The 16,634-nt window shown below is 50.9% G+C and overlaps 1 protein-coding gene across 3 annotated transcripts in view; it reads right to left on the reverse strand.

The window, feature by feature from the left end:
- OPA3 (outer mitochondrial membrane lipid metabolism regulator OPA3) overlaps positions 1–16,634 on the reverse strand; it is a 61,079-nt gene that overhangs the window by 15,262 nt on the left and 29,183 nt on the right. Inside the window, exons 1-2 of one of the 3 annotated variants that reach the window (XM_063600410.1) lie at positions 11,163–11,854; positions 5,801–10,566 (exon numbers count right to left, since the gene is read on the reverse strand). The exons of 1 other annotated variant lie outside the window; for it this stretch is intronic. In XM_063600410.1, coding sequence (XP_063456480.1) covers positions 10,169–10,566; positions 11,163–11,334 — 570 coding nt within the window. In that variant the 5' untranslated portion in view covers positions 11,335–11,854 and the 3' untranslated portion in view covers positions 5,801–10,168. Of the gene's footprint in view, positions 1–5,800; positions 10,567–11,162; positions 11,855–16,634 lie in introns of those variants that run through there. One more of the 3 variants, XM_008970730.6, reaches the window with a different exon arrangement.

Raw genomic sequence — 16,634 nt, forward strand, 5'->3', positions numbered from 1 at the left:
TTTTTTTTTTTGAGACGGAGTCTCGCTCTGTTGCCCAGGCTGGAGTGCAGTGACGCGATCTCGGCTCACTGTAGCCTCCAACTCCTGGGTTTAAGTGATTCTCCTGCCTCAGTCCCCGGAGTACCTGAGATTACAGGCACACGCCACCACACCTAATTTTTGCATTTTTAGTAGAGATGGAGTTTCACCATGTTGGTCAGGCTAGTCTCGAACTCCTGACCTCAAGTGATCTGCCCACCTTGGCCTCCCAAAGTACTGGGATTACAGGCGTGAGCCACTGCGCCCAGCTGTATTTTAATTTTTATAATTTATTTTTATTTGTAGAAGAGGAGTCTTGCTATGTTGCCCAGGCTGTTCTCTAACTCCTGAGCTCAAGCAATCCTCCCGCCTCAGCCTCCCAAAGTGCTGGGATTACAGGCGTGAGCACTGCAACTGGCCAACATTACTATTTTAGGAGCAAGAAGTAAACTCGTTCACTCAATATCATTACACATATGGGGTCTCTGTTACAGCATTGGCATCTCTAACTGTAAACCTCTCAAGGTTCATGCTGGTTTTCTTAGCCTCCAGTGAGCTACCTGATATCCTTCCAGTAAGTTCTTTTTCTGTTTCAGTTAGCCCAGGAAGGCTCCTGTTGCTGGCAATGCAGAGTCATTTTGCAACTGTTCACTCTGTGCTAAGCAACTTCCTAAGCGTTTTGCATGTATTAATTGATTCACTTTCATAATAAACTTACAAAGGAAGTTCTGTTATCAGGCACAAGATACCCAGTGACTTGCCCAAGCTCATCCAACTGGTATGAGGCAGAGCTAGGGATTGACTCCAGGCATTTTGGGATCAGAGCCCATGCCCTTCCCATGATGCTTCACTGCTCTCGAGACAAATGATCTAAGCCTAAAAAGACTGCAAGCTACATGCACGTTCATAGCAGCCCTATTCATAGCCAACACGCGGAGGAAACAACCCCAACGTTCAACAGATGTATGAATAAACAAATTGTGGTCTAGCCTCACAATGGACTATTATTCAGCCATAAAAAGGGATGATGGGGGCCGGGCACGGTGGCTCACGCCTGTAATCCCAGCACTTTGGGAGGGCAAGGCAGGCAGATCACCTGAGGTCGGGAGTTCGAGACCAGCCTGGCCAACACGATGAAACCCCGTCTCTACTAAAAATACAAAATTCGGCTGGGCACAGTGGCTCACGCCTGTAATCCCAGCACTTTGGGAGGCCGAGGCAGGTGGATCACCTGAGGTCGGGAGTTCAAGACCAGCCTGACCAACATGGAGAAACCCTGTCTCCACCAAAAACACAAAATTAGCCGGGCGTGGTGGCACACACCTGTGATCCCAGCTACTCGGGAGGCTGAGGCAGGAGAATCACTTGAACCCGGGAGGTGGAGGTTGCAGTGAGCCGAGATCATGCCATTGCACTCCAGCCTGGGCAACAAGAGCGAAACTCCGTCTCAAAATAAATAAATAAATAAATAAATAAATAAATAAATAAATAAATAGGAAATTAACCGGGCATGGTGGCCCATGCCTGTAATCCCAGCTACTTGGGAGGCTGAGGCAGGAGAATCGCTTGAACCCAGGAGGCGGAGGTTGTGGTGAGCCGAGATCGTGTCATTGCACTCCAGCCTGGGCAACAAGAGGAAAATTCCGTCTCAAAAAAACAAAAGCAAAAACAAAAAACAAAAATTAGCCAGGCATGGTGGCAGGCGCCTGGAATCCCAGCTACTCAGGAGGCTGAGGCAGGAGAATCACTTGAACCCGGGAGGCAGAGGTTGTAGGGAGCCGAAATGGCACCACTGCACTCCAGCCTGGGCGACAGAGCGAGACACCGTCTCAAAAAAAAAAAAAAAAAAAAGGAAATCAAGACAAGGCAGGATAGGCCTCTACTTCAAAACAGAGAAAAAAGGGGCTGGATGTGGTGGCTCACACCTGTAATCCTAGCACTTTGGGAGCTGAGGCGAGTGGATGGCATGAGCCCAGGAGTTCCTGACCAGCCTGGGCAACATAAAGAGACCCCCATCTCTACAAAAAATTAAGAAATTAGCTGAGTGTAGTGGTGGCACACCTCTATTCCCAGCTACTCTGGAGGCTGACATGGGAGGATTGCTTGAGCCTGGGAGGCTGAGGCTGCAGTGAGCCGTGATTGCACCACCGCACTCCAGCCTGGGTGACAGAGCAAGACCCTGTCCAAAATGAAACAAACAAATGGAAAAAACAACAACAACAACCAGAGGCTGAGCACAGTGGCTCACACCTGTAATCCCAGCTTAAAAATCTCTTCCCAGAGTAAAAGTTAGTCTTCATGCTGGCCCAAGGCAGCCCACATTATACAGGTTTGTATAATACATACATCATATGTACATGCTTTTCTTTTTTTTTTTTTTTTTTTTTTTGAGATGGAGTCTCACTCTGTTGCCCAGGCTGGAGTGCAGTGGTGTGATCTTGGCTCACTGCAACCTCCGTCTCCTGGGTTCAAGTAATTCTTCTGCCTCAGCCTCCCAAGTAGCTGGGACTACTGGTGTGTGCCACCACACCCAGCTAATTTTTTGTATTTTTAGTAGAGACGGGGTTTCACCATGTTGCCCAGGCTGGTCTTGAACTCCTGAGATTAAGCAATCCTCCCACCTCGGCCTCCCTAAGTGCTGGGATTACCGGTGTGACAGGCCATGCTTTTCTTTAAGAAATAAAATAAAGGAGAATAAAAAGTACCAAAGTTGCCCATCACACATAAGAACAATTATTATTCAGAGAAACTTGTTCTAACAAGACATATAATACATAATGTATGATATTAACATATCATCCAATGTGTTATGGAACACATTTAATAGGTTTCATATGTTTATAATATATATTAAGTATATAGAATGCATATATATCTGTAGTTATTCTTCATGAAATGGAATACAATAAAATAGGAAATATTAAACTGGACTGCAAATATTAAGGGTAATTATTTAATGAAACTTTCATTCCAATGATATGTACATAAGCACATACACTACATATAATAGATGATGTTATGTTACACATGACATAAAATATATATTTTATATTCCATTATATATTGTGTCACATAATATATGAATTATACACTTTTAAAATACATAGAATTGTAAATTATTGTATAAATATGCACACGATGGATTACATAAACTCTGCTTCTTTTTTTTTTTTTTGAGACAGGGTCTCACTTTGTCCCCCAGGTTGAGGTGCTGTGGCCTAATCTCAGTTCACTGCAGCCTCAACCACCTGGGTTCAAGTGATCCTCCTGCCTCAGCCCCCCAAGTAGCTGGGACTACAGGTGTGTGCCACCATGCCTGGCTAATTTTTTGTTTTGTTTTGTTTTGAGACCAAGTCTCACTCTGGCACCTAGGCTGGAGTGCAGTGGTGCAATCTTGGCTCACTGCAACGTCCACCTCCTGGGCTCAAGCAATTCTCCTATGTCAGCCTCTCAAGTAGCTGGGATTACAGATGTGCACCACCACACCTGGCTAATTTTTATATTCTTTTTATTAGAGACGGGGCTTCACCATGTTGGGCAGGCTGGTCTCGAACTCCTGACTTCAAGTGATCCTCCCACCTTGGTCTTCCAAAGTACTGAGATTACAGGCGTGAGCCACCGTGCCTGGCCTAAAACTCTGCTTCTTATTGTGGCACGTGGCTGTAGATTGAGGTGGAGGTTCTGAGATCTGCGCGCAGTGGGGGTTACTGCTGAGCACTGGGGATATTTCCTGTGGGGAAGGAGGGAGGGAGGGAGGACTCCGCAGAGGGGGAAGCTGAAGCCAGATGCGGTGGAAGCAGAGGCCTGAGTGATCCTGTTGGGGCTCCAGAGCTGGGATGACCTCCACAGTTGTGCCAATCAAGGCAAGGGGCAGCCTTTGCTTGCCTGGCCCCCTCACCTAACTTCTCCCCTCGCTTACTCTATTCCAGGGGATGGTAAACTTTTTCTGTAAAGGGCCAGAGAGTACGAGAGCCCTAGGATCTCTGTGCAAATACTCAGCTCTGTCACTGTACTGCAAAAGCAACTGTGGAAAATATGCAAACGAATGAGCGCCTGGGTTCCAATAAGTCTTTATTTACAAAGACAGGAAGCAAGGGTCCCCTTGATTTGGCCCAAAGGCCTTGGTCAGCGAGCCTCTGCTCTATTCTGACAGCCAGAAACTCTTGCTGTTCCAGGAACAGGCCAACGCCACATCTGTCCTAGGACTTTCACAGATACTCACAGCCCTCTTTCTATCTCCCTCCATCTGAAGCGCTGCCTCCTCCCCGCCCACCCGTCTAGATCAGCGGTGCCCGTAAGTCCGGAACTCCTACCCTGCCTCCATTCCTCTCAGTCCTCATCACCCTATGCTGGATTAGCTTTTTCCTTTTTTTTTTGAGATGGAGTCTCGTTCTTGTTGCCCAGGATGGAGTGCAATGGTGCAATATTGGCTCACTGCAACCAACGCCTCCCGGGTTCAAGCGATTCTCCTGCCACAGCCTCCTGAGTGGCTGGGATTACAGGCATGCACCACCATGCCCTGCTAATTTTGTATTTTTAGTAGAGATGGGGTTTCTCCATGTTGGTCAGGCTGGTCTCGAACTCCCGACCTCAGGGGATCGGCCCGCCTCGGCCTCCCAAAGTGCTGAGATTACAGGTGTGAGCCACCGCACCTGGCCACTCTTTCCTTCTTTATTGCCGGTCTCTGGCACTAGAATGTCAGCTCCAGTGAGGGCCTCTGCTTACTCCCAACTACTAGAATGGAGCCTGGTGCAGTTGATCCTCAGTACACTCAGAGTTGCCATGCTTCTCCTCTCTCTGTCCACACCCACTCCAGCTACAAGCCATTGCCACTGGGGGACCCAAGCCTGCCACTCAGCAACACAGCGACCGGCCCAGGAGTAGCTCCGTGAGCCAATAGATCAGGTTGGGGCTTATGTAAAGCCCATTTTCTCCTGGGGTGGCTCTTAGCCATTTTGCCTCCCTCCAGGCAATGGCCTGCCCTACAGAGAAACCAACAAGAGGGACAGCAGGGCCTGCCAGGAGATGGGAGGGGCACAGCCCTCAGGGCACCTCCCAGGGTTTTGTGAGCTGGGATGAATGGGTTTATAGTCCTGAGTCACTCCAGAGGGAGGATTCCGGATTCAGCCCAGCCCCTGCTTCCTAAACAACTATGGGGTGGGGCAGGGAACACTGGAAAAGAAATGTACGTGTGAGCATCTGTAAGACCCGGTGACAGCAGGGCTGGGGCTGTCTCTGTCACCGCTGTGACCCCAGCATAGGGTGGGGAAGAGAGTGGGTAACTCAGTGAGTTTTGTGTTTTGTTTTTTTTTTGCGGGAGACGCCCCAGCAAGGACACTGGGTCCATGTACCGGTGCGGGACCACCTCAGTGAGTTTTTTGAGTGAAAGAATAAATAAAGGATATTTTTCCTAAGCTTGACATGGACCTTATTTATTTATTTATTTATTTATTTAGAGACGAAGTCTGCTCTGTCACCCAGGCTGGAGTATAATGGCATGATCTCGGCTCACTGCAACCTCCGCCTCCCGGGTCCAAGAGATTCTCCTGCCTCAGCCTCCCGAGTAGGTGGGATTACAGGTGCACAACCACCATGCCCAGCTAATTTTTGTATTTTTAGTAGAGACGAGGTTTCACCATGTTGCTCAGGTTGGTCTTGAACTCCTGACCTCAGGTGACCCACCCACCCTGGCCTCCCAAAGTGCTAGGATTACAGGTGTGAGCCACTGCACCCAGTCCCAAGGACTTTTTAAATATGAAAAAAGAATGCATCAACTTGAAGATAATCAGCTTCATTTACAAATTTATTCTAACCCCTCTCCCCAAATTGCAAGGTACACAGAATTTTAGCTAGCAGAACACACGAGCAGTGAACCATCCTCTGGCCTCTTGCATTTTGAGAGGACGTTCTTTCCATTTCCACACACCCTGGCCACCCCTGACACCGCAGTGGGGGAAGTAGATGGCCCTGCTGCCCATGAGGACTGGCTACCTGTCAGGGCAGGGCAGGGCTGAGTGCGAAGTCTCTGAGATGTGAGAGCAGCACTCCATCTGGGTCAGGACAGCGCTGGGGTCAGGAATTGGAGCTCCTGCCTGTGTTCACACTCCCACCTCTGTTTTTTTTTTTTTGAGTTGAGTCTCACTCTGTCACCCAGGCTGGAGTGCAGTGGCGCGATCTCAGCTCACTGTAACCTCCACCTCCTGGGTTCAAGCAATTCTCATGCCTCAGCCTCCCGAGTAGCTGGGATTCAGGAATGTGCCAACATGCCCAGCTAATTTTTGTATTTTTAGTAGAGACGGGGTTTTGCCATGTTGGCCAGGCTGGTCTCGATCTCCTAACATCATGTGATCAGTCCACCTTGGCCTCTCAAAGTGCTGGGATGACAGGCGTGAGCTGGCCTGGGTCACTCCCAGTTTTAAACACAGCCCACTCAGGACCCACTCGGTCAGTTCCCTCTGCTCCAGCTTCTCCCCCTCTTCCAGAAGGAACTGAAATGCTGTTTCAGGCCAGGCGCGGTGGCTCACGCCTGTAATCCCAGCACTTTGGGAGGCCGAGGCGGGCGGATTACCTGAGGTCAGGAGTTCAAGATCAGCCTGGGCAACTTGGAGAAACCCCGTCTCCACTAAAATACAAAAATTAGCCAGGCGTGGGTGGTGGGCACACGTAATCCCAGCTACTTCGGAAGCTGAGGCAGGATCATTGGTTGAGCCTGGGAGGTAGAAGTTGCAGTAAGCCGAGACTGCACCACTGCACTCCGTCAGGGTGACAGAGCTAGACTGTCTCCGAAAGAAAAGAAAAGAAAAAAGAAGAGAAAAGAAAAGAAAAGGTTTCAGAACCTGTCTCTTGGCTTTCTATCTGGGCAGATCTTGGTCCAGGCCAGTTTTACTTCTTTAGAGAAGGGAGGTGAGGATGGAAGTCGGGGAAAGCCCGGCCCTCCCACTTTCACCTGCAGCTTCCCAAAAGCGGGCCCAGGTTGAATGGTCGCCCAGTTTACACAATGCTATGATCTCTGGTGTGATCTGGGGCTGCTCTGAGAGGGGATAGAGAGGGTCTCCCACTATCAACGCCACCTCTGGGATGGTCTGGGCCTCTGTGTAGAGATCGTCACCCTCCCAGCCTCTGCTCAGCCATCGCCTCTCCCTCCTCACTCTGCAGCTGGGGTAATCCAAGCCTCTCACTCTGCCCCTACTACTTCACCACCCTGGGCAGTCAGCCCCTCACTGGCTGTGGCATCTCTGGCAAGTCCCTTTGCTTACCCCTGGCCTTAGTTTCCCCAGCTCATAGGGTGACTCTTGGGCCTCTCCCCATCAGAACCCTCCCAGTTTCCCTCCTGATTTTAATAAGCTCTGTACCCATTGTGGAGATCCACATGGTGGTTCAGGTACAGCCTCAGGATGCCTTCATCACCTTGCAGCTCCTCTAATGAGAGAGCTACAGTCGGAAGGACAGACTGCAGGCTACTGGGACCCACCCCCTCCCGCTTCAGTGGCAGATCCTGGAAGAGAAACCCAGTAGAAAAGGGTGGTTCCTAGACTGTTCCTCTCAGCTACCAGGAAGGCCAAATGGCCCGCGGGGTTGGCAGGAGTCCCAGGGTACTTTTTTTCTGAGAAAGGGTCTCACTCTGTCATCCAGGCTGGAGTGTAGTGGCGCGATCACGGCTCGCTGCAGCCTCGACCTCCAGGGCTCAGGTGATCCTCCTGCCTCAGCCTCCCAAGTAGCTGGGACTACAGGCATGCATCACCGCACCTGGCTAATTTTTTATTTTACTTTTGTAGAGATGGGGTCTCACTATGTTGCCCAGGCTGGTCTTCAGCTCCTGGGCTCAAAGAGATCCCTCCTGCCCTGGTATCCCAAAGTGCTGGGATTACAGGTGTGAGCCACTGCACCTGGACGCCAGCGTACTCTTGGGGTGAGGAGGAATAGTGGGCTGAATGGCTTGAATGGTGTGCCCCCAACAGACAAGTCCACATACTAACCCCCAGGACCTGTGCTTATGACAGTTTATTTGGAAAAAGTGTTTTTTCAGATGTAATTAAGGGTCTTGAGGTGGGATCACCCTGAACTTAAGATGGGCCCTAAATGCAATGACAGGTGTTCTTGTAAGAGACAAAATAGAAGAGGGAAAAGGCCATGTGAAGCTGCAGGCAGAGCCAAGGAAGGCCTGGAATCACCAGGAGCTGGAAGAGGGAGCGTGTCCCTGTCAGCACCTTGGTTTCAGACTTCTGGACTCCAGAACTGTGTGAATTAAATTCCTGTTGGACTTAAGCCATCAAGTTCACCACCCAATGGTGATCTGTTATGGCAGCCCAAGGAAATTAATCAAGCAGTTAAGGCCAACTGGTGGCCTAATTGGTAGGATGGGGGTGGGACCGGGGGCTATGGAGGCAGGAGGGTACCGCTACATGAAGACGGGCTGTTGGGTCAGTCCAGAGCTCCGAGGAAAGAAAGCAAGAGCACACAGATTAGGAGACGTGGATGGAAGATGAAGGATGTGACAATTGAATCCATGGGCTTGGATTCGACTGGGTCCCTGAGAAATGCTACTGAGCAAGGTGGGGAAGGCAAGAAAGGACATGCCACACAGTACAAGCTCCAGGGACTCTGAGGACAGGAAAATAGGGGGCTGAGGCTGAAGGACAGGCTGGATTAGCCCTAGTTAGGATCAAATTTCCCACCACGGAAAGGGGGGTTGGAGGACATTCACAGAAAAGATCCTGTAGTGCCATTCCAGTGGGTTGTGCCATAGACTCAAGGATGAGGGGGTTCTGTTGGAATAGTCCACTTTGGGTCTCAAGGGAAGGTACAATGATTCCAGGGATTGACTGCAGGCCAGGACCTTTTGTGGGTTTTTTTAAGATGGAGTTTTGCTCGTTACCCAGGCTGGCATGCAATTGCGCAATCTCGGCTCACTGCAACCTCCGCCTCCCGGGTTCAAGCAATTCTCCTGTCTCAGCCTCCCAAGTAGCTGGGATTACAGGTGCATGCCACCATGCCCAGCTAATTTTTGTATTTTTAGTAGAGACGGGGTTTCATCATATTGGTCAGGCTGGTCTCGAGCTCCCGATCTCCCGACCTCCCAACCTCAAGTGACCCGCCCACCTCAACCTTCCAAAGTGCTGGGATTGCAGGTGTGAGCCACCGTGCCCAGCCAGGATTCTTTTTTTTTTTTTTTTTTTTTTTGAGACACAGTCTTGCTCTGTCACCCGGGCTGGAATACAGTGGTACAATCTCGGCCTCCACCTCCCAAGTTCAAGGAATTCTCCTGCCTCAGCCTCCCAAGTAGCTAGGATTACAGGCACCCACCACCACGCCCGGTTAACTTTTGGTTTTAAGACGGTGTCTTGCTCTGTTGCCCAGGCTAGAGTGCAATGGTGCCATCTTGGCTCACTGCAACCTCCACCTCATGGGTTCAAGCAATTCTCCTGCCTCAGCCTCCCGAGTAGCTGGGATTACAAGCGCACCCCACCACACCCGGCTAATTTTTGTATTTTTAGTAGAGACGGAGTTTCACCATGTTGGCCAGGCTGGTCTGGAACTCCTGACCTCAAGTGATCCGCCCGCCTCGGCCTCCCAAGGTGCTAGGATTACAGGCGTGAGCCACCGCTCCCAGCCGCACCGTTTTTTTCCTCCTTAAGAGAGCACTGATGCTCAGCTAGAGCTGACCTTAGAAGGTGAGGGGGAGAAAAGGCCACTGCAACACACTGCATTTCCTTACAGTGATCTGTGCCGATTGACAAAAAGAAGAAAGTGTTCCAGTGTAACAGATGAGTGTCCCAGTAAAGGTTAACACTGATCAGGTAAACTGGGGGTGGGGGTAACAATAACACATTGATTCAGCTCAAGACCAGGTTCCATTTTTTCATTTGGCAGAGTGCCCACGGTGTCCTGCTGGCTGGGACCTTGCAGGTCGTCCTGGTTTGGAGTGGGGGATAGGAGGTGAAGGATGATGGAGGGGGCTATGTTGCAACGCTTCACCTGCTGGTCCCAGTGGCAGGTAACGGCTGCTCTCATCAGCAGGGGTAACCAAATGCCAAGTTGCATCAAGATCCTGGTGGTTTCCACTGGGCCAGCGCAGGCAAGGGTGGTGCGGGAAGAAGGCCACGTTAGGTACATAGGCCATGTCCAAATTCAGGTTCCATCCAGCAAGCTCCTATTTCTTGGACGCAGGCACTGCCTGGGACGCGGACCGGCCGGGATTGCAGAGCTGGGCGCGCACCTCTTGCAGCTCTGTGCGCAATTCCTCCAGGGCGCCCTGTGGCGGCGCCGCCTGCACCTGCGCCTGCAGCGCTTCCAGTGCCAGCGCCAGGTGGCCCACCTCGTCCCGCAGCGCGTTCCAGGCGGCACGCTGCTCCTCCTCCTTGTGGCGCTGCTGCGCCTGGTGGCGCCAGTACTCCAGCACTAGGCAGCCGCCGCCCACGATGAAGATGGTGGCTTCGCCCAGCAGCTCTGCGCCCAGCTCGGCTGCCGCCTCCTCGTTCAGCGGCTTGATGACCGTGCCCCGGAAGCCCATGATGCGCATCTTGGTCCGCATCTCCACCCAGTGGTACACTGCGGGGGAAGAGAGGGGTCAGGCTGCGCTCTGGGAGCCCCCTGCAAGCCCCACCCCTCTCACCCAGGGAATGCAGTCACCTAGCCTGGGTAACCCAGGGGTCTTTTAAAAGACCAGATGATTCTAGCGAGCAGCCAGGAATAAGAAACACTGCCCCAGAAGGGAGGTCCTCGGACTTGAGGGGCCGCGCCCCAAGAGGGACACCAGGAGCTTCCACAGCGCCAAGTTCATGGACGGTGTAAAGGTCCAGTTGCCAGATGCTTAGTTCCCTGTGTTCCTCCCTTAAGCCACTGCCATCCTGGCTGTCCTGCCCTGGCACTGTCGCCCCACCCACTTCCCAGGAGAAAGACCAACCTCCTTTCTTGCCTTATTTTCCCAAAGTGCAAAGTTGGGGCTACAGATGGGGGGGAGGGGCTCCTGGCTCCAAAGGGCAGCTTAAGGTGGCAGTCGATGCTAAGTGCCTCTGAACACTTAGATACACTTGTAATAATCAATCATTTTTGCAAGTCTGATGGCTCCAATCCTAGAATTTCATCAGCCCTGAAGGTGCAGCTAAGAGCTGCGAGCTCTTCACAGTGAGGTTTTGGGCACATACCTTGGTGGGAGCTCAAGAGGTGAGTGGTGCTGCTGGAACAAAAACTCCTTCCTTGCCTAGCTGCTTCTTTATGAAGGAAGGTTCTCAGCACTTGAGTCTTTAAAACCAATGCAGAATTGATGCTGCATCCTGACTCACTCCTGCAACAATTAATATTCATCCAAGGGCACATGAAACCACAGAGGGAACCCTTGTGTGGTGCCTTTGCAGACTCATTTGCAACACCTCCTTTTACTTTTAAGGTTTAGTAATTATTCATGAAAATGTACAAAAGATGAACTTTTTGTTGTTGTTGTTTTACAGACGGAGTCTCACTCTGTTGCCAGGCTGGAGTGCAGTGGCACAGTCTTGGCTCACTGCAACCTCCTCCTCCCAGGTTCAAGCAATTCCCCTGCCTCAGTCTCCTGAGTAGCTGGGACTACAGGCACGCGCCACCATGCCCGTCTAATTTTTCGTATTTTTAGTAGAGAAGGGGTTTCACCACGTTGGCCAGGCTGGTCTCGATCGTCTGACCTCGTGATCCACCTGCGTTGGCCTCTCAAACTGCTGGGATTACAGCCATAAGCCACCATGTCCATCCAAAAGATGAACATTTTAAAGTAACTGCACACTAATAATTTCAAAATTAACTCAATCCAGAAGAAAATAACTTAGCATTTAGAACCTTATGGTCACAGGAAATTAACATGTAAATTTCTGTATGTATTTTGGTTGCCGACATATAAATCACTAGATGGAATTCTGTGGGTATGTGGACTGTAAATACAAAAGTACATGAACAAAAAGAAACCATGTGAAATTTCTGACTGAAAAAGAAGAGCTTGTTTTTATTTGTATTATTTTCGAGACGGGGTCTTGCTTTGTCGCTAAGGCTGGAGTGTAGTGGCGCAATCATGGCTCACTGCAGCCTCGACCTTCCAGGCTCAAATGATCCTCCCACCTCAGTCCCTTGAGTAGCTGGGACTACAGGTATGCCTGGCTAATTTTTTTTTTTTTTTGAGACGGAGTCGCACTCTGTCGCCCAGGCTGGAGTGCAGTGGTGCGATCTCGGCTCACTGCAAGCTCCGCCACCCGGGTTCACACCATTCTCCTGCCTCAGCCTCCTGAGTAGCTGGGACTACAGGCGCCCGCTACCACGCCCAGCTAATTTTTTTATATTTTTAGTAGAGATGGGGTTTCACCGTGTTAGCCAGGATGGTCTCGATCTCCTGACCTCGTGATCCACCCACCTCGGCCTCCCAAAGTGTTGGGATTACAGGCGTGAGCCACCGTGCCTAGTCATTTTTGTATTTTTTTTAAAATAGAGATGGGGTTTATCAGTATGTTGCCTAGGCTGGTCTTGAACTCCTGGGCTCAAGTGATCTGGCTGCCTCGGCCTCCCAAAGTTGTTTGAACATGTCAGTATCATAACACACCAGAACCAGAAACTCCATCCTCCACAACTACTTAAGCTTATGAAGAAAAGTTTTACTTGTCAACTTGAAAATGCACTGGAGGGCACACAATTTTTTTTTTCTTTTTCTGAGACAGGATCTCGTTCTGTCGCCCAGGCTGGAGTGCCGTGGAACAATCTCAGCTCACTGCAACCTCCGCCTCCCAGGCTCGAGTCATCTTCCCACTTCAGCCTCCTGAGTAGCTGGGACAACAGGTGCATGCCACCATGCCTGGCTAATTTTATTTTTTTTGGGTAGAGATGGGGTCTTGCCATATTCCATCTTATTTATTTATTTACTTATTTAACAGATGGGCTCTCACTCTGTGGTCCAGGATGGAAGGCAGCGGCTCCATCACAGTTCACTGCAACCTCGAACACCTAGACTCAAGCAATCCTCCCGCCTCAGCCTCTGGAGCCGCTAGAACTATAGGTGCCCCACCATGCCTGGCTGTTTTTAAATTGTTTTTTGGTAGAGACTGGGTCTTGCTATGTTGCCAAAGCAGGCCTTGAACTCGGGCTCAAGCAATCATCCTACCTCAGCCTCCCAAAGTACTGGGATGACAGGAAGGCTTGGGGAGCTCTGCTGGAGCTGGAGGGAAGACCTGAGGCGCAAGCTTAGGGCCCGAGAAGTCACTGTCACTGTCACTGTCAGCTGCTGCAATTACTGTTACAGCTGACTGTGACTTAGGCCCTGGGCTTGTGGGTTCCTGGGGTCCAGGCTGTGGAGACTCTTCCCACACTGAGGTCTTAGGGTCAGGCTGATCTGGGGTCCCCCTGGGGCTCCGCCACCTGCTGCCTGGGCAATGACAGCCTGCCCCGAGGCCCCTCTATAACACAGGAAGGACAGCATCATCCTGACAATGACACTCGCCAGACCTGGTGGTGGCCCAGAGCTGGGCCCGTAACTGTCACTGCCTCCTTCATGTCAGGGACACCTAGCACAGCGGCCAGAGAGTGGTGAGGGGTGAGGGTTCCAGCTCCTCTAGCCTTCCTGGGTGAGGTTCCCAGCGTGGAAATGCAAGTGTCTCAGTGCAGACCAAGCATGGGGATCTGGGCCAGCAGGTGGGTCTAGGTGTGCCAATGGGAGTGGGCACATACCCAGGCCACAGGAAATCAAATCAAGAGGGTGTGTGTGTGCGTGTGTGTGCACGCGTGTGTGCATGCAGGCATGGGCTTGCAGGGCTTTCAGAGCAGGGGCCGACGGCATTCTCCCTCGGGCCAGCGGTCAGATGTGGGGTTCAGGAAACAAGGCCCAGGTGGGGATGAATCACAGGGCTGTGATTCTAGAAGGGATAGCTGTGAGGGGCCGGGACAGGCTAAGCTGGAGGACTCACCAGACTTGCGGGGGTCAACACGCTCCAGATGTCTCCTAGACCTCTCACACTCAGCACATCCAAACCTGAACCCAGCACCTGGCCCCACACCTGTCCCCTGGCTAGAGACGGGGGCCTCATCCCAGCTGTTCCCCTTCTCCCACAGCCTCTCAGCTGCGCGTCGGGTCCATTCTGCATCTTGAACATCTCTCCCAGTGGATTCCCTTCTGCTGTCCTGGTCCAGGATCCATCCCAGCTCTGACCAACGTTCCCCTCCCTGACCTCCTGAATAGGAGGAATACAGCCTGTCTATCCCCTTCTGAGTGCCTATCACAACCAGGAATAGTGGCTATCCAGTTACTTGTCTGCAATCAGTCTCCCCACTGTCCTGTAAGCCTCACAAGGGTGGGGCCCAGGGCTGTCACAGTCACTGCTGTGTCCCCAGCACTGCCCAGTGCCAGGCCAGGCACACGCATGATGCTCATTAGATCTAAGCTTAACACATAAGTGAGTCCCGCCTCCAGCCTCCTTCCCACCTGCCGGCCCCAGCCTCACCCTCTGCAATTGTCCCCCACGCAGCAATCAGAAGGAATTGGTGAGAAGAAAAGAACAAACTGGCTGGGCGAGGTAGCTCAGGCCTTTAATCCCAGCGCTTTGGGAGACTGAGACAGGCGGATCATGAGGTAATGAGTTCAAGACCAGCCTGGCCAACATGGTGAAACCCATCTCCAATAAAAATACAAAAAATTAGCGGGGCGTGGTGGGAGGCCCCTGTAATCCCACCTACTCGGGAGGCTGAGACAGGAGAATCGCTTGAACCCAGGAGGCGGAGGTTGCCGTGAGCCAAGACCACGCCACTGCACTCCAGCCTGGGCAACAAGAGCAAGACTGTCTCAAAAAAAGAAAAGAAAAGAACAAACCTACCATTCCCCGTCGCCCCACCCCCAACTCCTGCCGCAAATAAAAGTAACACATTGCAAGAAAACAAAGTACTCAAACTATAAAATGTAAAGTCAAAGTCCCCTCCTCAGAGGAACCCTCAACTACTGCGGTCGCCAGCCTGTTTTCCCCTAGCGCCATCTCCTGGACAGCCCATAGTAAGCATACCTCACTCATTTCTGAGCTCTTCAACTGGAGGTTTGTTCAGATCTACACCATCATTACCTGCTCATAATCCAGCCCCACTATGAAAGGTAAGCACTCTGCCCCCATGCGGCCTGCCCTTTCTCCGCTCCCCCATTTCTACAGGGGATTTGTATGCAGTTTTTATTATTCTATGTTCTGTTGTTTTTTTTTTTTTATTTATTTATTTTAGACGGAGTCTCGCTTTGTCCCCAAGGCTGGAGTGCAGTGGCATGATCTCCGCTCTGCAATGCAGTGGCCATGGAAACACTCTCCAGTGTGGTGTGACTAAGGCAGAGAGGAGACCCTCTGAGTGCTGCTTCATGAGACTTTGGTGCTTTTTTTTTTGATACAGAGTCTTGCTCTTGTTGCCCAGGCTGGAGTGCAGTGGCTCGATCTTGGCTCACTGCAACCTCTGCCTCCCGGGTTCGAGTGATTCTCCTGCCTGAGCCTCCCAAGTAGCTGGGATTACAGGCGCCCACCACCATGTCTGACTAATTTTTGTATTTTTAGTAGAGACGGGATTTCACCATGTTGGCCAGGCTGGTCTCAAACTCCTGACCTCAAGTGATCCATCCACCTTGGCCTCCCAAAGTACTGGGACTACAGGTGTGAGCCACCGTGTCTGGCCTAACTCCAACTTCATGAGAGATCTTAACCTATAATTTTCCTTTTCTGTAATGACTTTATCAGGCTTTGATATCAGTATTCTATTGGACTCATAAAATGAGTAAGTCAGTATTCCTACTTTCTCTATTACTTAAAAGAATATGGACAATGGTCTTTCTTTCTTTTCTTTTCTTTTCTTTCTTTCCCTTCTCTCTCTTCTTTCTTTCCCTCTTTTTTTCTTTTTTTTTTTTTGAGATGGAGTCTCGCCATGCTGTCCCAGGTGGACTGTAGTGGCACAATCTTGGCTCACTGCAACCTCCACTTCCCGGGTTCAAGTGATTCTCTCACCTCAGCCTCCCATGTAGCTGGGACTACAGGCACATACCACCACACCTGGCTAATTTTTGTATATTTTGGTAGAGACAGGGTTTCACCATGTTGACCAGGCTGGTCTCGAACTCCTGACCTCACGTGATCCACCCGCCTCAGCCTCCCAAAGTGCTGGGATTACAGGTGTGAGCCACCGCACCTGGCCCCCTCCATTTCTCTCTTCCTGTCTTTTCCCAATTCTTCTTTTAGATCTCAGCTGGACTGTCCCTTCCTCCAGGAAGCCCTCCCTGAACCATAGGCTGGGTCAGACACATTCTCAAGGTTCTCAAAGCTCTCTGGGCTTAACACGAGGCCGGCCTTAATAAATGGCAGCAAGACCTTTGGAGTCACACAGACCTGGACTCAAATCCTGGTTCTGTCACTTTCTGGATACGCAAGCTGAGCCTTGGTGTTTCCTTATCAAAACTGGGGGTCAAAATACTCAACTGACAGGATTGGGAGAATGGCAATGACAGAGTAAGGGAGAAAATGCTCAGTTTGTAAATGTTAACCTAATATCCTCTTCCTGACTTCTGTTAGGAATTTTATTCCTGGAAGTACATCCTACCCACTGGTGTGAATCTACTCTTGGGTTACATAGAATCGTTTTCCGTCTCCTCCCTG

This window comes from Pan paniscus, chromosome 20 (genome assembly GCF_029289425.2).
Source record: "Pan paniscus chromosome 20, NHGRI_mPanPan1-v2.0_pri, whole genome shotgun sequence".
NCBI lineage: Eukaryota > Metazoa > Chordata > Mammalia > Primates > Hominidae > Pan > Pan paniscus.